This window comes from Candida jiufengensis, assembly GCF_024610255.1.
Source record: "Candida jiufengensis strain CBS 10846 chromosome Unknown scaffold3, whole genome shotgun sequence".
Taxonomy (NCBI): domain Eukaryota; kingdom Fungi; phylum Ascomycota; class Pichiomycetes; order Serinales; family Debaryomycetaceae; genus Lodderomyces; species Lodderomyces jiufengensis.
This window is the reverse complement of record NW_026261560.1, coordinates 139,724-162,490: the sequence shown is the minus strand read 5'-3', so window position 1 is coordinate 162,490 and position 22,767 is coordinate 139,724. Positions and strand designations below refer to the sequence as shown.

General features: G+C 24.5%; 8 protein-coding genes across 8 annotated transcripts; 3 read left to right on the top strand and 5 right to left on the bottom strand. All coding sequences in view use genetic code 12, as the record gives it.

Moving 5' to 3' along the window:
• Positions 1-545: 545 nt before the first annotated feature.
• On the bottom strand, positions 546-3,137 carry KGF54_002542 (tRNase Z; the record flags this gene model as incomplete). The annotated part of the gene is made up of 1 exon (XM_051763033.1): positions 546-3,137. One exon carries the CDS (start codon positions 3,135-3,137, stop codon positions 546-548), a length of 2,592 nt encoding a protein of 863 aa, XP_051619913.1.
• Positions 3,138-5,206: 2,069 nt separating this feature from the next.
• Positions 5,207-8,296, bottom strand: KGF54_002541 (Zn(II)2Cys6 transcription factor domain-containing protein; the record flags this gene model as incomplete). The annotated part of the gene is made up of 1 exon (XM_051763032.1): positions 5,207-8,296. The coding sequence occupies one exon, from the start codon at positions 8,294-8,296 to the stop codon at positions 5,207-5,209; it is 3,090 nt and encodes a 1,029-aa protein (XP_051619912.1).
• A 1,213-nt stretch (positions 8,297-9,509) lies between these two features.
• Positions 9,510-10,895, bottom strand: SOF1 (rRNA-processing protein; the record flags this gene model as incomplete). Its single annotated transcript, XM_051763031.1, has 1 exon — positions 9,510-10,895. The coding sequence occupies one exon, from the start codon at positions 10,893-10,895 to the stop codon at positions 9,510-9,512; it is 1,386 nt and encodes a 461-aa protein (XP_051619911.1).
• A 617-nt stretch (positions 10,896-11,512) lies between these two features.
• On the bottom strand, positions 11,513-12,793 carry KGF54_002539 (phosphatase; the record flags this gene model as incomplete). Its single annotated transcript, XM_051763029.1, has 1 exon — positions 11,513-12,793. The coding sequence occupies one exon, from the start codon at positions 12,791-12,793 to the stop codon at positions 11,513-11,515; it is 1,281 nt and encodes a 426-aa protein (XP_051619910.1).
• Positions 12,794-14,369: 1,576 nt separating this feature from the next.
• Positions 14,370-15,443, top strand: SOL1 (Sol1p; the record flags this gene model as incomplete). Its single annotated transcript, XM_051763028.1, has 1 exon — positions 14,370-15,443. The coding sequence occupies one exon, from the start codon at positions 14,370-14,372 to the stop codon at positions 15,441-15,443; it is 1,074 nt and encodes a 357-aa protein (XP_051619909.1).
• Positions 15,444-16,554: 1,111 nt separating this feature from the next.
• On the top strand, positions 16,555-18,681 carry HRK1 (putative serine/threonine protein kinase; the record flags this gene model as incomplete). The annotated part of the gene is made up of 1 exon (XM_051763027.1): positions 16,555-18,681. One exon carries the CDS (start codon positions 16,555-16,557, stop codon positions 18,679-18,681), a length of 2,127 nt encoding a protein of 708 aa, XP_051619908.1.
• Positions 18,682-18,993: 312 nt separating this feature from the next.
• Positions 18,994-19,758, top strand: IST1 (Ist1p; the record flags this gene model as incomplete). The annotated part of the gene is made up of 1 exon (XM_051763026.1): positions 18,994-19,758. The coding sequence occupies one exon, from the start codon at positions 18,994-18,996 to the stop codon at positions 19,756-19,758; it is 765 nt and encodes a 254-aa protein (XP_051619907.1).
• A 1,051-nt stretch (positions 19,759-20,809) lies between these two features.
• Positions 20,810-22,648, bottom strand: BZZ1 (Bzz1p; the record flags this gene model as incomplete). The annotated part of the gene is made up of 1 exon (XM_051763025.1): positions 20,810-22,648. The coding sequence occupies one exon, from the start codon at positions 22,646-22,648 to the stop codon at positions 20,810-20,812; it is 1,839 nt and encodes a 612-aa protein (XP_051619906.1).
• Between the last annotated feature and the right edge of the window lie 119 nt (positions 22,649-22,767).

Below are 22,767 nucleotides of genomic sequence, written 5' to 3'. Positions count from 1 at the left end.
ATTTTTTTCATTTGAAGATTAAATATTTAACTTGAAACAAAGCAATACAAGAAAAGCAATCGGTGTTACAGATAATTATACGTCGAAATGTTTAAAGAGTTTATAATATAAAATCTAATGTTCACTACCGAGAATGAAGTAAGTAAAATCAATTGAAAAATTTATTTGAGTTGAATATTTTTCTCATCAATCCTGATTATGATTTTTCACTTTTTTAGTCATTGTTTTTTAAAATCTGAAATTAGTTGTGTAATACTTAATTAATTATAAACAAGTCCTTTATTGCCCTTTGTTTTATGTCTTTCTAACTCCTTAATATCTGAAACATTAATTAAAATAATTTTGTGTAATAAAGACATTACACTAATTGAAATTGCCAGGAGTTTTAGGAATTATTGTCGTGACAATTTGTTAAATTATGAGACTACAAAGTTTTTTACATATTAATAATAATCTCTTCTATTACTAGTATTAATGTTATCATTGCCGTAGGTATATACTTCAAATATTTACAAAAGTTTTTCTATATTTACAATTACAAAAATCTATAAATCATTTATACAATCATCATTATCATCATCATTAGCTAATTTTCTCTTCTTTGAATTAATTTCAAATATTTTTAAAAATTGATTCCAATAATTTTCTTGATTTTTCAAATTCCTGAATCTAATATTCATTAAATCATAAGCGTATAATATATTTAAATCAAATTTGGTATTTGATGAATCTTCTAAATCTATATTTTTAATTATATTATATATTTTTTTATTATTTAATTGGTTTTGTAAAAATTTAGATTCTTTCACTAACTCATCTTTTGAAATATAATTATTTGACATTCCATATCTTGTACTAAAATGAGTAAGTATTAGATTTGAACAATTCATTAATTTTGATATCCATATAGATTCAATACTTGTTGAATGTTTTTTAGCAATTGCTTCATCTAACCAATATAAATCTAATGAAGATTCATGAATTAATAAATCACTATTTGAACCAATTTTAACAAATTTATAATTTGGTCTTGTATCTCCTGAAAATGATATTTTAAAAAATTGAGAATTGTTGAAATTTAAACTGAAATCAAAAGTTGTTGAATATGACCAAGGACAATGTAATGCTCGTACACTATTGATACTTCTTATACCTAATGATTCATACATTTCGTTAACTCTTTTAATGTCAACATTATTAATTTCCCTCTTTGATATAATTTCATTTTTGAGTTTACTTGAATCATATAATTTTTCAAATTCATCAATTGATATCTTGGAATATTCAGCCTGTCTAGCTTCAATAGTTAAAAATTCTTCTAAACTAAACATTTTTAATCTGCTTAAATTGAAATTATGATTATAATTTGATTCAAAAATATACCAATCTTTTAGAAAAGTTATAAATTGCCAAGGTAAGATTAAATATAAATTTTCATTTTCATTAGTATTAATTTCAAACCATTTATTTATTATGGAACATATTCCTAAATGATGATCAGCGTGTAAATGGGATATATAAATTAATTTTAATTCTTTGAAAATTTTAATAAAATCTTGGTGATGGTTATGTCCGAAATTTCTCAATAAACTTCCAATGGTGTTTTCTCCACAATCTAATAAAACCGATCGATATATAATTTCACCTGTCTCTGTTTGGTATGGAATTCTGACTAAATTGGATAATACATTTCTATTTATACTTGGTAATGCTGAACCTGTACCTAATGTACATAAATGAACTGAATTTGTCAATTTTTCAATATCAATATTATCATCATCTAATTTAAATTTTGAATTTTGTAAATCTTCAAAACTTAAATTTGATAAAATTTCTAAAACATTTGAATCATTAGAATTAACAATCTCAGTGTTGAATATATCTTCACTTGAAGCTTTAATAACTTGTGAATTATTTGTCATTATTCCCTTTTCATTTAATCCAAATGCTTGTAAACTATGTAACCTTTCTATATTTTCTTCAATTTTTAGATCTTTATAGTTTTCAGAATTTAATAAATTGATATTTTCATTCATTATTAATTTCAATTTAAGTTGATTTGAATCGAATTTATCATTCATTATAATATTGTTAGTTATTGACTTATGACTTATAACGTGTTTAACATTTGGGGAAAACTTATTTAAAAAAGTCTCAATATATGATTGTAAATTAAAATTTATATCATCACCAATGAAATGATAAATTAATCCTAAATTCTCAATATTAAACCAATTATTATTAGTGATTGTATTTTCATAATATTCATAACTTGGAATATCAATAATTAAAATTTTAGGTAATATTTTATCTGGACCTAATACTTGATGTGGTTCAATAATTTCTCCCTTTTCATTAATAACTGATTGTCCATTAGTTAAATCTCTGAATTGTAAACCTGGTTTTAAACCTAAATTTTTAGCTCTTTGTGGATCAAATTTACCTCTTATTTTGGCAAATTCTATAAGATAAGATATTGAATTTTGTTTATTTGTTTGAAAATACTGAGAAATTTTTGAACGTGGTAATTTTACATGAGTATGAATATCCTTTTGTGATGGATCTGATTTGTATGATTCTGGATTTCTACTATTGACTTCTGATGTATCTAGTGGGAACATTAATGAAGCTAATTTTTTTAGTTGTCTAAATAGTATATTATTGTTATTATCTGAAATTGGAGAATCTTCTAATGAATTATTGAAGTTTGTTGGTTCAATTTGAATAGACTTTACACTTATTTCGTCATTTGATAAAATAATTTCTTGATTCTCATCAACAACATCAATAATATCTAAATTAATACCTAATCTAAAAACAAATTGTCTCCAAGTAGTCACAATGTATGATAAAATTTTAGAATTCCCGAATATTTTAACCCCTTGTTTTGTAGCATCACTAATAGTAAGAAATAATCCAGGTAATCCTCCAATATCTGACCATGACAAAATAGCTCCACTTATAAATATACCTTGTAATTTATTATATTTAATTTCTGAATTTATTGAATTTAATATTCTTTGTGTTCCTTCAGGGATTTTACCAAATAAATATTTGTTTCCTAATCTTGTAGTTAATGAAATTAATGGTTTTGAAGTATCATCATTTATATGAGTTAAAGTTGTTATTTTGAACATTCCCAGGAATAATGAATTATTATTTATATTATGAATGTTTTTTTGTTTGAGGAGTTTATTCTCAATTTTTCTAAATTGCTTTCGTTGTCTCTTTTTAATCAAATTTTTGGATAAATTTGATGTGGTAGTTGTGAATTGTTTACTATGGTTTGTGAAGTTTATAGATGAGTCAGTGATTGATTTTGGTATTAAAGAACTGATTGTTCTTAACCTTGATGTAAACAAAATGACTGATTAACTTTCTTTGATGATTTTTCAAATTCGCTTATTCAGTAGTACTTTGAGGTTGGTTTAATGGTATTGTCATATAATGTTGATCATTAAGATTTAGGTAGTGGTAGGTATTAATTGTGTTGCAAATAAAATTGGTTTAGTTTCTCATCTTTATATTTTTCATATTTCAATTACGTAATGAGAATCACTTAAGCTTACGTAATTTCTCATGTAAGTACAAAAGTGTTTCAAAATTTACAATTATCATTATTATGTGAGTTTAGATTAAATAGATATTACATGGTTATAATAATAAATTACCCCAGACTTGTGGTTTAAAATGGATTGAATTGTAGTCTAGAACAATTTTATACTGTTCAAATTAAAAAAAAAATTCAAAAAATGGTGTTGAAAATGTAGAGTCTGGGTTACTACATATAGATCATTGACCACAATTCTACAAAAGAAATATGTGAGGCTCGTCTTCTAGTAATAGTATTTAATTATACTGAAAGAAAGAATCTCTTTTAGTGAATGACTTGATGCAATCACTATCATAGCTTCATGACCTTAATGTAAGAATTTAGATGTTTTTTAGTGAAATTAATATTTTGTGTCGAATCACTTTTATATATTTTGAGACAATCAAGATTATTTTTATTTTTTTTGCAACCAAAAAAATTATCATATCAAAATAATTTGCAATTAATTTTTTACTGAATTTAGATCGATTTCCTGATATTCAAAAAAAAATGTTTTTAATCACATTCTTTACTACTTCAATTTCATATACAAACTACAACACTACATAATCAATTCAAAATAATATATCAACGGTTTCATTTAACTTATCAAATGAAATGCTAATATAGATAATTATATTAACTATTTCAAATTTACAGATTAAGAAATAAATTTACTAACTGACACTTTTTAGTCCTGGTGATTAATGATTTCAATAAAATATGAACATAAATGATGCTAGCAAGTAGGATTGGGTCAAAGATAAAATAAAATAGTTTTGACTGCTGCAAGTTTCAGACCAATGAGATTTACCACACTGTAAAACCCAACTGTCCTAACTTATGTTAGATTTTATTTTGGTGAATTGCAGGTATCCGCTATTTATTAAAGTGGTTAATTTGGTGTTCTACGTGTAGAGGCACCTTAATTTAATTTTCAAATTCATCATGTATACTACTAACATCAATATTCCAGTGATCATCAAATTAAGCAGATAAAGTATGGATAAAAGTAGATGAATATTTGATGTACAACATTGAACATAACAAAGTGGGATACAAGATGGATTTTAATTATATTTATTACTAACTGTAAAAATTATAGGCATCAAATTAATCATGCGTTCGCTCGTAGATTAATATTTGGAATTTATTTAAAATTGGTCAAAACACAATTTAAGCATTGGACTTTGTGGTTTGATGAGTTTGATTGATTTTGGAGCTTCATGTGGTCTTGATGAAATAAAAAGATCTTATTTATTCAATCCTATTTGCTAGCATTTAATAGTGTTCATTATTGATAATCAATAAAAAGGAATTAAGTCAGAATTTGGTTTTATTTGGTTAATTAAATAGTTAAATAGCTTGTAAAATTGGTATAATTTAGAGTTGTTTGGGGTATGTATATTTCACTAACTTTACATCTAGTTTCAATTATAATTAAATAATTACTCAAAAAAATTTGAGAACAAGGGTAGAAAACTACAACATTTTATGAGGAAAAGTATATAACAAGAACTTTCTTACTCAGATTAATTGTATTTCAAATGTATATTAACAATTTTCAAAGACACATACTTAACTTTGAGACCTTAAATTCTACCAAATTATCCTTTATCCCAAATTATTTAAATTAAAAAAACTAGAATCTCCAATTAAAGATTTGTTGTTATTACTACCATTATTATCCCCAGATAAATTATTATTTGAATTATTACCTCCAGTAGAATTCATTAAATTGAAATTAGCTTCATCCTCAATATAATTTGCAGCATTTAATAAACTTAAAAACGATTTTGTACTTGAATTACTTAAGTTATTTAAATTTATAATCGATTGAGTTTGTGGGAATTGTTGACTTATTGATGTTGATATGTTCATTGGTAATTGGAAATTTTGTTGTTGTCGTTGTTGTTGTTGTTTTTGATCTGAAGTAATAAATTTATGACCATGTTCATTTTTTGGTTTTATACTGAAAAAATCATTTGCTTCATCTTCTTCATCTTCATTATCATCATCATCAACTTCTAATTTTTCTTGATTTTTATTTCCAATTTTTTCATCATCTTCTTCATCATCTGCTTTATATTGTGTTGCTGAAATTGGATTAACTAATATTTGATGTAAATTTTGATTTGAGGAACTATTGAAATTTCTTAATAACTCATTTATATCAATTTGTGATGCAATTCTTTGTTGCAGTTGTATATGACTTAAATTCGTAAATGATAATTGATTTAGTGATTGTAATTGAGTTTGAGATTGTGGTGTTATACCTGTATGTAAAGGTATACCGTCTGTTATAGGAGTTTGTGGTATTTGTTGAGATTGAAGAGGATTATACTGATGTGTTTCTTGCTGTTGCTGTTGCGAAGCCTGATTTGGTTGTTCTTGTAACAAGCGTACCTGTGTTTGTTGATCTTTTAGTTGTTCTTGTTCTTGGAATTGTTGTTGATCAATCTCAGATTCATCTTTTTTTATCTCACTCAACATTAAAAACCAATTGTTTAAAATTTTATGAGCTCTAATTAATTTATTAATATTATTGAAAAAAGGTAAATGAATAATTAACAATTCACTATATCTAACTAAAAGATTTTGATCTTGTAAATTAATTGGAGAATTTAATTTAACTTCAACTTGTTTCAATTCTAAAAAGATTTTTAAAATATGTAATAATGGTTGTAAAATTTGATAATTTGATATTTTAACTTTAAAAATATCATTATCGGCTTTTTCTAAATTGAAACTTATTTGATTCATTATTTCAAATATTTCCTTTTTACAGTTTTCAAAATTTAAAGGTTTTATAATTAAAATCTTAAATAGAATAACTTGAATTAAAATTTTTTCAATATATTCATCTTCTTTAGGTCTTGATAAATTCAATAACTTTGATTTGATGTCATAATAAATTGATTTTATTTTATTAAAATTTAATAACGCATTAAAACTTGAATGTTTACAAATATCATCCATTAAACCCATGTCATCACAAAAATTCATTAATTGGAATAGTGTTGTTTTATTTTCTGATTCAAACTTTTTATCTCTCAACTTTAATAATATGTTGTTGTTCTTGAAAATGTTGAACCCGTAAGTAAAGCTACTAAAAACTAAAAAATATCTTTCAAACGTAAATATTAATTCATATAATTCTTTAACAGGTTTAATGTCATCTCTTTCTTTAATGCTGATTAATTGGAAAAAAGTTATAGCTTTATTCATATATATGATTTTTTGATTTTCTTGAGCTTCATTACCATAGGAATTATTTGATTCATTAGTGGAATTTAAAGTATTTGTAAGGTTAAGTATATTATAATAACTTGCTAAATAAAAATTAACTTGAGATAAATTGAAAAAAACAGTCAGTTGATTCAGCTCATTTTTCTGAGTGGTTTTATCAGCTCTAATTTTAGGTATGATTGGTGGTACTATTAAATTTTTTTCAATTAATGTTAATATTTCCAATACTTTAAAATGACAAAGATTTTTAAAATTTTTAAATGGATTAAACATTAATTTTTTTTTGGAATAATGAGTAAGATGTTTAAATTTAGTCTTTTTAAACTTTATTAAAAATTCTGCAATAATTTGATTCAAAGTTAAAATTATTAGCAAATTAGATAAATATAGTGAATCTTCGTGATGATTTATTAAATTAATTTCACTTAAGTGTGGATTGTGTGTTGAATTTGAATTATTTGGGTAGTTGGATTCCAAAAATTGTATTAATTTTGAATAATTTGTTAAGACCGTATTTATAATTAGCGGTTTAATTAATTCATAAATTGCTGGTTCATCTCCTATTAGTCGTAAATTTTCAATTAAATGATATGGTGTGACTAGATAATCTTCTGTAGTTATTGCTGATGTTGATGAATTTATGGTTTCTTGATATGAGTTTATCGGTACGTCAGTTGAGATTGTTGACTGTTGCTGATTTTGTTGTTGCTGTTGCTGTTGATTTAGTGCTTGCTCATTTGGAGTTAATGATTGAGCTATGGATGATCTATTGCTAATTGGAGGAGTCAATGAATGAGCACTAGTTAGCATTTCATCTTCAATAAAACTAGGACTTTTTGAAAATTGATTAGTTGCAGATGATGATGAAGCTTTCGAATGTATTTCAGGTCTTGATTTATTATCATGTTGTGGTACTTGTAATTGTTGATTTTGATTTTTATTCGAATTTATTTCAATAACTTCACTCAAATTATTAATTGATTCCAAAGTTTTATTAGTTAAAGTTTTTGGACCTGATTTTTTTCTAATTCTAATTCTAGTACATATTAAATTATTTGATAAACAATGACCACATGGTGTATTTGGATCACATTTAACTTTTCTTATTGCACAAGCATCACAAGCTCTAGAAGTAATATTTCTCTTTTTTTTATTTTGATGAATCTTTGATTTAGTATGTTTATTTGTTAATTTAATTTTAACATTTTTATTTGGAATAGTTGAATTTAAATCATTTGTATTATTAGAATTATTAATTTCATTACTATTATCATTATCATTATTATTATAATTATTTTTAAAAAAATTTGTTAATCTTGAATTTGGTTGTAAAACTTCATGATTATTTGAATTAGATGTTGATGAATTGCTAATAAGATTATTGTTTATCGAATTGTTAATATCATTACTGTTGTTAAAATTATCAATGTTTGAAGATTGATTATATTCATTCATTCTTAAATATACTAAATTATTTTATTCAAATGTATCAAATTAATATTATAGAATTTAATAAAATGACGGCATTAACTTAGGTAATTTTTCTCAGGTAAATTCATTGAACAATTTAATAAGTTAATGTTTGAAACTTCTAATGATTAAGGATTAATCAAATTAAATGAGATTGAAACGAATTTTAATGAAAATGATATAAATATTGGTGATAAAATTGGTTGTAAAAAAAAAGTAATTTATGAAATTCAAATATTAGTTAATATAAATATTAATTTTTTTTTCCTTAGTCTAATTTAATTATCATGTATAAGCCCTTTTTTATATCAAATTAGTTTCTATATATTGAAACGGAGTTTATATGAATTTATCTAAAATAATATTTCATGAAAATGAGTATCAAATTTTCATTTGATGATGAATACTTAAGTCAAGTATTATTGGGAGTAAATGCTTAATTATATATATTTGTTCAATTGAATAATTCTCTATAAGTAAAATATTTTCATCTGAAAAAATATGTATATTGTGTTTCATAAAATAGAAAATTTTGAAAAGAGGGGAATGAAAGAATAAGTCTCACGTAAAAACTATATTAAGTAAACTATAATATTTGATGTAAATTTAAATTACGATCCAATCAATACTTCATATACAACCTTGTCCCAAAGCTCAAATTTATATATTTCTAAGAACGCAAAAAATTAGAAATTGATCGTTGACATTCTTTAAAAGTTTATGATAATATATTTTCATTTATTTTGCAGCCAATTTTTCATTTCTTTGTAGATTTTAAAGTTAAGTTTCAACTTCGACAAAACTTATGTCTATAAGGTTTTTTCAAGTTGAACGTTTTTAGTATATTAAACAAGAGAAATAAATCATTTTCATAAAAAACTGGAAACTAGTAGAGTGACGATCAAATGGAAATTCTTAATTTCATCAATTCATTTCAAGAGAAATAAGTATCGAAGATAGTGATATTATAATTTTCAAATATCTTAAGTAAGAGATATTAAAATTAAGAAGACGAAGAAGAAGAGGAATTCAAAATACTGAAATTACCTAATCTGGCTCGTAATTTGGGCCAAAGTCGAGATTAAAATTAGAAGGATGAATTTTTATAACTGTAATTATTTGGGTATTAGGAAAAGTGTAACAAATTCAAGATAATGAATTAATTTATTAAATTTTTAATTTTTATTTATATAACTTTTTATATATTATCATTAATAGCAACACCTCTAACATGTTTTTCTCTTTCTGTAATAATTTCTTCTTGTCTTTTTTTATTTGAACTATTTCTTTCATTATTTTGTTTTCTTTTCATACTATTAATTTCAATTCTTTTAATATCTTGAGCCTTTTTGATTATAATAGGTACATGTCTATGTCTTGAAATTCTTTTAATTTCAGGCATATTTGAAAATTTTTCTTTTAATTTGTTATCATATTCTAATTTTTGACGTTGTTTTGTTGATTTGATATTTGATCTATCACTTGCTACCGATCTCCAAATTCGCAAATTTGTATCATCTGATCCTGATATTATATATTTTGAATCTGTTGTATATTTTACACTGAATACTTTTTGCATTCTTTTTGTATGATAGATATCTCTACTATGACCTTGATTAGTTTTAAAAATTCTTATAGTTTTATCATATGATCCAGTTACTAATTCTTGTCCAGTTGGAGCAAAATCAATATCCATTATTGCTGCTACATGATCTTTATATATATTTAATGATTTTTTTAAATTTCTCATATCCCATAAGTACGCATTATGATCTTCATTACCAGTTACAAAATTAAATGCTTCTATTGGATTCCAACTTATACAATTATTTCTTAAAGTTGTTGTACATTTTTGTATAGGAATATTTGTTCTTATATCATATAATACTATTGAATTATCTGATCCAGTACTTGCTATTATATTAGTTTCTGTTTTATTAAATTTAACAGTATTTATATTATCAGCTCCCCATGATAAATTACTTATATATTTTGATCTATTTATATCCCATAATTGAATTTGTGCACCACCAGTTACAAACAAGGAATCATTTCTATGATGATCTAAACCTTTAAAAGAATGTTCACCATTGAAAATTTTAATTAATCCTTGTTTTGTATTTGTATATATTTCATCATCATTTATAGTTTGATCAAATTCTTCATTATCAACTGACCATAATTTTATAGATTTATCATCACCACAACTTAACATTTGATTTTGAGGAGTAACAGTTAATCCAGTAACCATACCATTATGACCTTTAAAACTTGCAGTTTCTAATCTTGTTCCTAAATTCCAATATTTTATAATTCCATCACCACTCCCACTTGCTATTTGATTAGTTGAATTATAATTTTTAGCAATAACATATATTCCATCTCTATGACCATCTCCTAATTGTCCTAAAAATGGTTTTGCAAACATTCTTTCTAATTTTGTTGCTTGTAATGCTCTTGTATATTCTCTAGCTCTTTCAAATGGATGTAATGCAGGATTTAGATTTCTTGGTAATGAGCTTTCTTGTGTGTTCCTTACTGGTACATAAGCATCTGATGATCTACTTATTGTTTTTATCTTCATTTTTGAATTGGTTAGTATATGATGGTATTCTGTTTTAATGAGTTTGTTCTTTGTATATAATCAATAAAATGTCATCTCAATATTTACGAGATCATATTAAATTAATATTTGTGTAATATTGTAAATATATTTTGTGCTTTTTTATTATTAAATATTAAATATTTTATATTTTTACAAGTTTTAAAACTTGTTTAGAAATATCTACAAGAGTACTAATCCCATTTTACTTTCTATTTATATCTTATATTATATTATATTATATTATATTATATTAATACTATATTATTTAATTTTTTTAACGAATAATAATACATAGATTAAAAATTTCAATAATTGAAAAATTGTTAAGATTTCTATATTAGTGATAGTTTATAGTATTGATTAATTGATGGTGTGATTTATTTATTATATATTTGATGAATTTCCACTAATAACAATAAGTGATCCCTGGTTTTCATTCCATTGTGATTAAGTTCTAAATGATGTAGTATAAGTCCTGCTTTATACCGAATTGATGTCTATAAATATTATTTTTTACCCTCATTGTATAATACTAAGATACGGAAATTTGATGAGTTTTTGATTTACTTAATTTTAAAAATCTTAATTGACTCTAATCATAGTGAAATATCTAAAACTAAAGCAACATCATCAACAACAGGTTTTGCTAAATCTTCCAAAAATGGTAATAAATCCAATAATTCATTATCATGAGTATCACTAAACCAAGAACTTATTGGTATTGAATGTTGAGGATGGAAAATATAACTTGCAGGAGAATTATCAATAATTATAGTATCTTTTAAAGGTCTACCAATTTGTGATAAATTTTTTATAAAATTTCCTTGATAATTATAACAAGAATCTCTAAATAATCTATGATGAACCAGTTTATTAAAATCTAATTTATCTAATAATGGATCACCATATTTTGATACTGATGCAGTAAAAACAACAACTTCAAACCATTTCCCAACTTTTTGTAAAAATTCATCAACTCCTGGTCTTTTTATTACATAAACATGATGAATTTGATTATCTATTTCAACTGGTATTACAAAATCTGCTGTTCTTAAATATTTAAATGATGAATGAACTAAAGTTTCATCTAAATCTAAAATAAGACATTTTTTTTGTTGAAATTTTAATGGTTTATGACCTAATAATGATCCTGTTTCTTCATTATGTGCTTGACCTGTTTGTAATCTTGTTAAATCTAATGTTGAATTATTGGAATTCATATCATCATCTTCATAATATTCATCTACATCTGTATCTACTTCATCTGATTGTTGTTGTGGTGGTGGTTGATGTTGTTGTTGTGATTGATTGGGGATTGGAGCTGGTTGTTCATTTGGACTTACTTGTGCTATTATATCACCTGCATTTAATATTTTGTTGTGGTTGTTATCTGTTAATTCTTGCGGCACATTTTGTGATGATTTTGGTGTATGATTATTTGAATCTTCATTTGTATTTGTTATTGTATCTGTTTCATTAATTGAATGATCATCATCTAATAAATCCTTTTTGGTGTTCTTTCGATTTTGTAATTTTTCATTATGATTTAATTCTTTTGATGGTAGTATTTCATCTTGATTTTGTTGTTGTAAATGTTGTTGATTGTTTTTATTATTCAGTTTTGAGTTGTTGTTATTAGTGGTTTTATTATTATTGTTGTTGTTTTCATTTGTTGCTATTGGTAATGAATTTGAAGATGATGATGAATGATTTTTAGATTTTAATCCATTTGACATTTGATTATTTTTTTGTGATTGTTGTTGTTGCCTTGATATTGGTCTATTTTGTTGAGAATGAGACAGTTGAGGTTGTTGTTGCATTTTATCTTCATTATCTTCAGTTGAATCAGAACAACAAAATAATGATAAAACTCCCATAATTTTTTATAATAAATAATGAGTTTGAACTAAATTTTTACGCGTTATAATTTGAATGAAGTCAATGTGATTTTTAAAAGGAATGAATGAGATTAATTAATATATATTGGTAATTTATGATGATAATATATTTATTTCAATTAAACTAAAGTAAATAAATTGAATTAATTTCCTCAATATTTGTAGTGTACAACAAATTTATTTGAATAAATGATGTATATATATATTTAATATATAGATGTAAGTAAACGGTGATATTATTAAATTGTATCAAGTATATAAGGATGTTATATTAATTTCATTAATGTTTTAATTCTAAAGTTGTATATAAATATATTAAAATTATAATAAAACGTTGTTTTTCATATGATTATTTTATTGTTGAGAGTCTTTTATTAATATTTGATAAATTTTTTTTTTATTTCTTTCTCTCTCTTCTTTTTTGAATTCTTGTTAAGTCTAATACAATAGTCTACAATAAAAATAATAGTAATAAGTGTAAGACACAAACAAAGAATATGAGAGTAATATATATTATTCATCTGGCTTCATTTGCACGAGGTCATATGTATTAAACCTATTAAATGATTGATTGTTTATAGTATATAATGATTCACTTGTTATATAAAAATACATCAATAAATGTTTAGCGGAAAAAAACAGAACAATAGATTAATTTCATGTACAAATCTTTGGTACGAAAACCGTATGGACCCGTTGATTTTTTACTACGCGCCTTAGTACTGAAGTTTGTGCTGAAATAATTACGATAATATTTTTATATTTACGAATTGTTTGTTTTGTTGCTAAACAACGCTACCACTTGCGTACTTATAATTTCTTTTTTGTATCGATTTATATTTAGAATTGTTTAAATATTAATCTTCATATTCACAAGAATTACTATATGTCTTTTATAATTCTCAAATTAAATTGTAATTTAAAGAGAATATAAAATTGTAGACGTTTAAATAAAGTGGTTGAGCTATTTAAAATAAAAAATTCACACTATGTATGCCACATATCTTGAAGAACTAGCATTTTTCTATTCACATTAAAGTATTAAGTGAATTCACAGAACCCTTTATTTTAACGTAAGAGTTAACAATTGCTTCATATCATATGATAAAGTAGTTTAGTTCTTTAAAAATAAGTGTAATTATGAAGTAACAATACAAAATTTTTAATTCAAACCAGCCATTTTTATTAATAATTTTTTGCAGCAAAATTAAATTGAAATTTTAAAGAGAGAAAAGATTAAAAAGAAGGAAAAAAAATTAATTGATATTAGATAGAGAGGAACCAGAAAAAAAATTAGAGGATTTACAAGACGTGTTTTATCAAATCAATCTTTATCATTCTAATCAATTAATTAATCAATTAACTAATTAATCAATCAATCTTTGCTATATCGTCACATAAGTCTAGCCATTAACTTAAGCATTATTTACAATTATTCATTATTAGCTGAAATTTCAGGTTCATTTACATTCATCAAACAATCTTATCGTGTTTTGCATTCATATATTAATTTAACAGCCTCTATATTCAACTTTATTAAAATTCATATTTAGTCATGTCAAATCCTTTTTTTGTTCCACAAACTCCACCAAGAACCAGATTAAATAACAATAAAGTATCATTGGATACAAATCAACAAAATCAAAATCAACTCCACAAACAATTTAATAATTATGAAACTCCAAATAGAATGAATAATAACAAATCATTTTTATTAACTCCATCAACAGTTACCAAGAATAAAAAACCAACTTTTGAATCAACATCATCATCATTACAATCAAGAAGAAAATCAAATACTGATACTAATAAGCAATATCCTTTCACTCCAAAAACTCCACAAAAATCACCAACTAAATCATCAAATCTACATCATCCTCAACAGCATCAACAACATCATCATATATATAGTAGGAAAAGAAATTTGAATGATATATTTTTAGCTCCTCCAACATCGCAATCATCATCAACAACAACAACAACTCCAAATAATAAATATTCCAATTTATCAACTTTTAATAATAATGAAAAAATATCATTTGGTTTATTTTTACCATCACCATCAACTATAGGTAAAGGAAGGAATTACAAGAATCTATCATTAATATCAAATAATTCATCTATAATATTTGATAAGAAAAAAATTGAAGAATTAAAAAATCAAAAAGATAATAATAATGACATTAATGGAATAAATGAAGAAATGGATATAGAGATAAATGAAGATATCTCTCATGAACCAACAACTCCAAAAAAACAATTAATTGATGATATAAAAATAAAACAATGGCATGGTAAACTGTTTAATAATAAATTCAATGATGAAAGTGATGAAGAAGAAGAAGAAGAAGAAGAAGAAGAAGTAAAAATAATGAAATTTGAAGATATTAAAAATATTCCAAAAGTAAAAATGACAAATCCATTTTTAGATAATGATAAACCCACAATTGAATATAAAAATAAGACTAATAAAAATATATTTGATTCAAATGACAAAATTAATAATATAAATTATAATACTCATATGGAATTAATTAATAATAAAACTGGTGAAAAAAAAATTATTAAATTAAATAAAAATCAAATGAAATATAAACCTAAGAAATTATCATTTGAAGAATTTAAATAAATTAGTTAGGAGTAATAGACAATTTAATATTTTATTTATTAATCTACTGAATGGATTTAAAATTTATCGTAGAAGGTGAATATTATTTAAAAATTGTAAGTACTCAAAATAGAAGAAGAAAGATACAATTGATCTATACTTTCGATTTAGATCCTAATTGATGTCTATATCTAAGCCTCACAAATATTTCCTAATTAAGTATTTTTGTTTTACTACTTTATTTTTAATAAGCCTATCCAATTAAATGATTTAATATTTTTATTATTTATGTTAGTAATATTTATTAGTACTTAAGTAATAATAAGTATTTATAATAATATATTATATATATCACGTCAATCAATTAATTTAATCAAATTAAATAAACAGTTATAACCGCAACATCTTAATTTCAATCATTCACTTAAAACGATAGTATAAGTCTATTAATATCAATCATTCTCACTAAATCATTCTTTTAATTTGATTCAATTTAAATTTTAACTATTAATATATTTATTAAGTTATAAGTATTTTATTTTTTTGTACACACTTTTAAAAATTCTATAGAAAAAAAAAAAGGCAACCAACCAATATAAAGGTATTAGATTATATTTATCAATAAATCATTATATACATTTTTTATTCAATTATTAATCCAACATTAGATAATATAAAGTAAAGGAGAATTTAAGAAATTTAGAAAATACTTAATAAGACCTCAAAGAAATTCTCAATACCATAATAAAATTCATTAATCACCTTTTACAACTCAATTTATAATCATTAATCATTAATCATCAAATTTAATTTTCATTTCACTACATTTAATTATTAATTATTAAAACTATCTCACTAATAAAATAATCAACCAATACATGTCAGAACTTTAATTATTGTATACTTTAGTCAATTACCAAAAGATTTTTGTTTTTTTTTATTACTACAATAAATCAATTACTTCAAATATCCGAAAAGAAGGATTTATACCAATTTTTTCAAACCAACTAAAACAATTCATACTAGTTTAATTCTATTCCATAATTAATTTTTAATTTTCAATTATCGAACCTTATCATTGGATTATTTAATTTTTATCAACTTTTGTCATTTACTACAATATCTCAAAAAAATGCCTGATAAACATAAATTAAAATTATTTACAAAACATCATAAACATCATAATGCTGAAGGTAGTGAATTATCACCATCAACTTCAAACCATTCAACAGGTAGAAAATTCCTAGGTTTTAATATTGGTAAACATGATTCAATGGAAAGTTTAAATAGTCCAAGTGGAACAAATTCTCCTGATACAGTTAATCAATTAAATCATAATAATTTAAATAATCATTTATCAAATTTGCATCAACATAATAAAACTTCAAATACTTCACCAAGTCCTTCAACTACTCCAATAATTCATAGTCCAATAGCTGGCCAACCTCATCAATCTTCAAATTTACTACATTCTGATGAAACAACAAAAAAGCCTTCTGGATCAATGGTTGAATTAAAAAGATTTTTTAAACCAACTAAAAAATTATCAAATCAAAAAAATAATGGACAATATTCAAATAATTTACATTCTCCACCTCCAATAGCTAATTCAAATAATTTATCAGTTCAACCTCCTCATCATCCCCATCAACCACAACCAACAGGAACAATTTCACCTTCAAGTAATGCACCATCACGAGAACATTCGAGTACATCATTAGCTAATATGATTAATCAAACATCAACACAATTATTACAAAATGCATCACATTCAACAAATTCAAATAGAGATCCTTTCACTGATGATAATTCACCATTAGTTAAAAAATATGGTAAAATAGGTAAAGAATTAGGTAGTGGAGCTGGTGGATCAGTTAAATTAATAACAAGACCATCTGATCAAAAAACTTTTGCAGTAAAAGAATTTAGAGCTCGAAGGTCAACAGAAACTTTAAGGGATTATACAAGAAAATGTACTGCAGAATATTGTATAGGATCAACTTTAAAACATCCAAACATTATAAAAACAATAGATATAATTCATGAAAATAATCGATATTTTGAAATTATGGAATATGCACCAATTGATTTTTTTGCAGTTGTAATGAGTGGAGAAATGTCAAGAGCTGAAATAAATTGTTGTTTAAAACAAATTTTGGAAGGTGTTAATTATTTACATAGCTTGGGGTTAGCTCATAGAGATTTGAAATTAGATAATTGTGTTATCACAATGGATGGGATACTAAAAATTATAGATTTTGGTTCAGCAGTTATCTTTAAATATCCTTATGATCAATTTGGTAATTCAAAAGACAGTATACATCCATGTCATGGAATTGTTGGAAGTGATCCATATTTAGCACCAGAAGTTTTAAAATCTCCTAATTCTTATAATCCACAACCAGTTGATTTATGGTCGATAGCAATAATATATTGTTGTATGACATTAAAAAGATTTCCTTGGAAAATCCCAAATCCTGAAAAAGATAATAGTTTTAAATTGTATTGTATGCCAGATGATAATTTTCATGATTATTATTTAAGTAATGAATGTCATAAATTATTATTACAACAAAGAAAATTGAAAAATATGATTGTTAGATCAAATAAGAAAAAGAAATTAATAGAAGATAATGAAGTTGAAGAAATTAAAGATATTAATAATGAAGAAAATCAAAAAGATGAAGATGAAATCATGAATGATATTCAAAAAATTGAATCTAAAACTGATAAATTAATGGAATTTGAAATTTTAAATGAAGAACAAGAAACTGAAGTACTCGTTCAATTAAAAGAAATTGATCAAAAATTAGAATATTACGAAAATAAAAAAAATGATTTAAAAACTCATTTTTTAGAAATAAGAAAATCAGATTCAAATTATTTAAAACTTGTGGCACAACAAGAAGAAGAAGAAAAACAAAAACAAAAACAAGCCGAAATTGAAAAAGATTCTAATTCACAATCAACTAAAAAGAAATCTTCATCTCATAAACAAATTCATGGACCTTATAGATTAATGAGATTATTACCTCATGCATCAAGACCAATTATAAATAAAATGTTACAAATAGATCCTCGAAAAAGAGCTTCATTAGAAGAAATAATGAATGATGAATGGATAAAAGAAATTCAATGTTGTACTCTAAAAAGAATTACAAGAAGTGCTGATAATATTGGTGCAAATTTTGATGAAGATGATGAAGAAATCTTGGTAAAAGGTATACCACCACATGATCATACTGTTGTATTAGAATAAGTTTCAAATGTTTTTTAACTTTTATAGACAATTGTATAGTACAATGGAAAATTGTTCAATGAAATTGAATGAATTATAAATAGAGTCACTAACTTTGTAAAACCCGGTTCTTTATTATTAAGCTCATATAAATGGTTGATACCCCATAAAATAAAATAACATAGAATGAAATAGATTAGAGTAAATTAAAACACAAAAACAAAAGTATTCAACATCACCAACTTAAATACAACCAAAAATCACTTGAATCAACCCAATTAATCCAATTCAACTTATAAACCCCCTCATACCACCTCAAACAATAAACTAAAAATGCCCAAACCAATTCCACCCCATTTACAACAATCAAGATTGAAAATCAATTTAAAAATGGCACTTTCAAAAATAAATTTCACAAAAGATAAAAAAATAGCATTAACAAAACAACAAAGAAGACAATTAGCTGAATTATTAAATCAAAGAAAAGAATCATCTGCCAAAATAAAAGTAGAAAATATAATAAGAGATGATATATATATTGAATTATTAGAAATTTTAGAATTATATTGTGAATTATTATTAACTAGAATTAATCTTATTTTGGAAAGATCAACATTAGATAAAAATCTTATTGAATCAATAAGTTCAATAATATATTCTGCAAATTTTACAGAATTAAAAGAATTACAAACTATAAAAGACATATTTATATTAAAATATGGTTCTGAATTTGGTAAAGAATGTTTAGAAAATTCAGAACAAACAGTCCCCGACAAGATTGTAAGAAAATGTATAATTGATGCCCCCAGTGAAGAATTAGTAAATATGTATTTAGTTGAAATCGCATTAGCTTATTCTGTTCCATATAGTGGGTTGAAAAATTTAAAACTTGATGATGATGATGAAAAAGATGATAATGATAACGATAATAATGAAAATGGTGGTACTAAAGAAGCAATAAAAGAGGATCCATTAACTGAATTAAATGATAAACCAAGTGTTGCTGCTAGTAAGAAACCCGTTGATCCTGTGAAGCCAAAAGATGATTTTGAAGATATAGCTAAAAGATTTGCTGCTTTAAAGAATACACCAAAATGATTTTAATTCTAGTGGTTTAATTCATTTAGTTGTTAAACCGTTATGCTTCACTTTTTGATTAGATTCTGTACCATTATATAATATACAAAACTTAAGACTTTTAAATTATCTGAAACTATTGATTTTATATTTGTAATCAAGAGTAGTCGTTTTTGTAGAGTTTCAAGTTTTGTTCATTTATTGGAGATTTTGCAATTTATCGAGTTCAGTACAATTTTTGTCATACAATTCAATAACTATTTACTTGTTTATATGATCAAGGGTTATCCATTTAGTTCTATTAGTTAAAAAAAAACCTTGATATGATCAAAGAATTAATAGATGGAGGATTTGGTGATAAATTTTAGCAGTTTGTTATTAGTGCATTCTGTATAATTCATATGTATGAATTTTATCAAAATCAAAAAAAAAAATCAATCCAAATGATTTTTATATAGATGATTTTAACGGAGTCGAATATATGAAAATCTCCCAAGTATGATCAAAATATAAGTCATAAAAATAAAGAAAACAAAAGTGAAAATAATAAAAGACAAAAAAGTAGAGGAAAAAGATTGAAATCAGGTGAATTTCTCTCATCATTATATTCGGATGTAATAAAATGAATTGTTAGATAATGCACTTAACTCTATCATACTTTGGTGGCTAATGTTTATCTACCCCTCCTTTTTACATAATTTTGGTAGCACACTTTCTTATCTTCCCCGCTTTTCAGAAATTGTAATACTATGATGAATCTCCATTCTCAACTTTCTGAAATAGACTTGTGGCAAAGTCAATTTAAAAGCTTCAAGCTTTATTAGTCAAATGTTTAACTTAAATCTTATCAATGAACGTTAAATGTACTTTTGGCTATGTATTAATTCATGATAGTGACATTAACATACAGTGAAGTAAAAACCTCTTTTCAATTAAATTTAATATTGAAAAATTCAACTACTAATAGAGAATTGATTCTAATCAAATACTAAGAAAATCTTCATATTTCATCTTGTTAATCATAGAAAATATCTAATATATTTTTAAAAACCCTATACTTAATTTTGTACTTTTAAATCCTTTTAACATAACTAGTTGGAAACATACCTTTTTCACCATTTAATTCACCTTCAGTCCACCCATTACCTTCAGTATCATCTTGCACCAAGATAATTCTATCACCAGCATGTATACTTAGTTCATCTTCTCCATCAGCTTGATAATCATAAAGTGCTTCCAAATATTGAACTCTTCGAGCTCCTCTTTTTGGTGCAACTGTTGGTGGAGCTTGTTTTTTGGGGGTTGTTGTAGTTGAAGTTGTTGGAGCATGAGAGATTTCAATATATGATGTTGGTACTAGACCTTGACCTTGTACACTTTTGACTAATGTCCAACCTGATCCATCATCTAGTTCTATTACTCTTACTTCTTCACCAGATGTCATACCAGTTTCATCAGCACTAGTGGGCTGATAAGCATATAATGCTTTAGCTGTCGAACTCCCGTTGCTGGTATTAACAGTTTCAGCACTAAATGTTGAAGCTGTAGTTTTATTTCTTCTTAGGTTAAACAATCCACTGTGTCCAGAAGTATTTGTTTTAACCGTATGTAGTGAGTAATTATCGTCATGAGTATTATTTGTTACTTCTCCATTATGAGTTGATTTTTTTTTCAAAAACCCGAATCTTGATTTTTTCTCTTTTATTGGTGCAGTATAACTTAAATCTTTATCACCTGCAAAATTTTGTATAATTTCAATTTCAACTTCATTTTTAACTCTACTTGTATCTTCTTTCATGAATTTATTTAACAAACTTAATGAACTTTGTAATTCAGCATCAAATTTTAAAGTTATTGATTCATCTGTTTGTTTTCTTTTAGTTGTACTTTCTTCCAACAGTTGTTTTATATCAAGACATGATCTTTCAAAATTATTATATTCCCTGGATGCAACATTTAGTCTTCTCTTTAATTCAGTGAGTTCTGGTTCTTTTATTATTAGACTTTCATCATCATGCCAAAATGAACAAGGTATAAAATAAAAATCTTGAGGTTCTGCCCAATTTATTGAATTGTGCTTTATAAACATTGCAACATCTAATTTTGGATTATTTTGATCAATTGTTTTATCAATTGTATGAAGTTTTTCTTTTATACGATCTAGCAGATTCCTTTCTATTATATTTGCATTTCTTAATAATTTATTCAATAATGATACTCTATCTTCATTTAATTCTTGTAAATAATCTAAAATTTCAGGAATATCTTGATAATAATACTTATCTTTTAATCGATTCGCAATGTTTATTTTAATTAAATATGCATTTTTTCCATTATTCATTTCAATTTCTTTTTCCTCGAGTCTTCTTTGATGTTTATCACTTGGTGATTTTTGATTTTTATCTCTTGCAGATTCTGTTGTTTGACATAATGCGTCATAATTTTTTTTGGCTTTATTTACTTCTTCTTCAGTTCCCTTTTTTTCACTAACCAAATAATCATTTATGGATGAAATTTGTTTTTCAATCCTTTCACATTTGGATCTTAAACTTACTAAGTTATCTCCTATTTTCATGGTTAATTCATGACTAAAATTAGATTTCTCTTCCGCAATTGCTTCAGTTTGAGTCAATACATCTGTCCATAGAACCAACGAAGCACTTTCTAAGGATCCAGGGGTAATTTGTGGTTCATCTCCTACGGATAAATTTGATGAAACTTTGGCCTTCTTTTCATAATAATTTTTCACAAGTGCTTTTAATTTAGTTGAATATTCTTTTTCAATCAAAGCTCTTTCTCTATAAAATTGATCTATGTCGGATAGAAAATTTATTCCATTATTAATCCATGTAGAAGTAGCCTTATAAGAATCTTTTAATTCATTACCAATAGATAGTTGTTCAATTGACATTATTTCAATTTTTTAGTATCTTTTAATTGAAATAGTTTATTGATAAATCCAAACTACGTAATATCTGGAAAAATAAAAAATTATTATTACCACTATCTGATTTACAATTAATACTAACC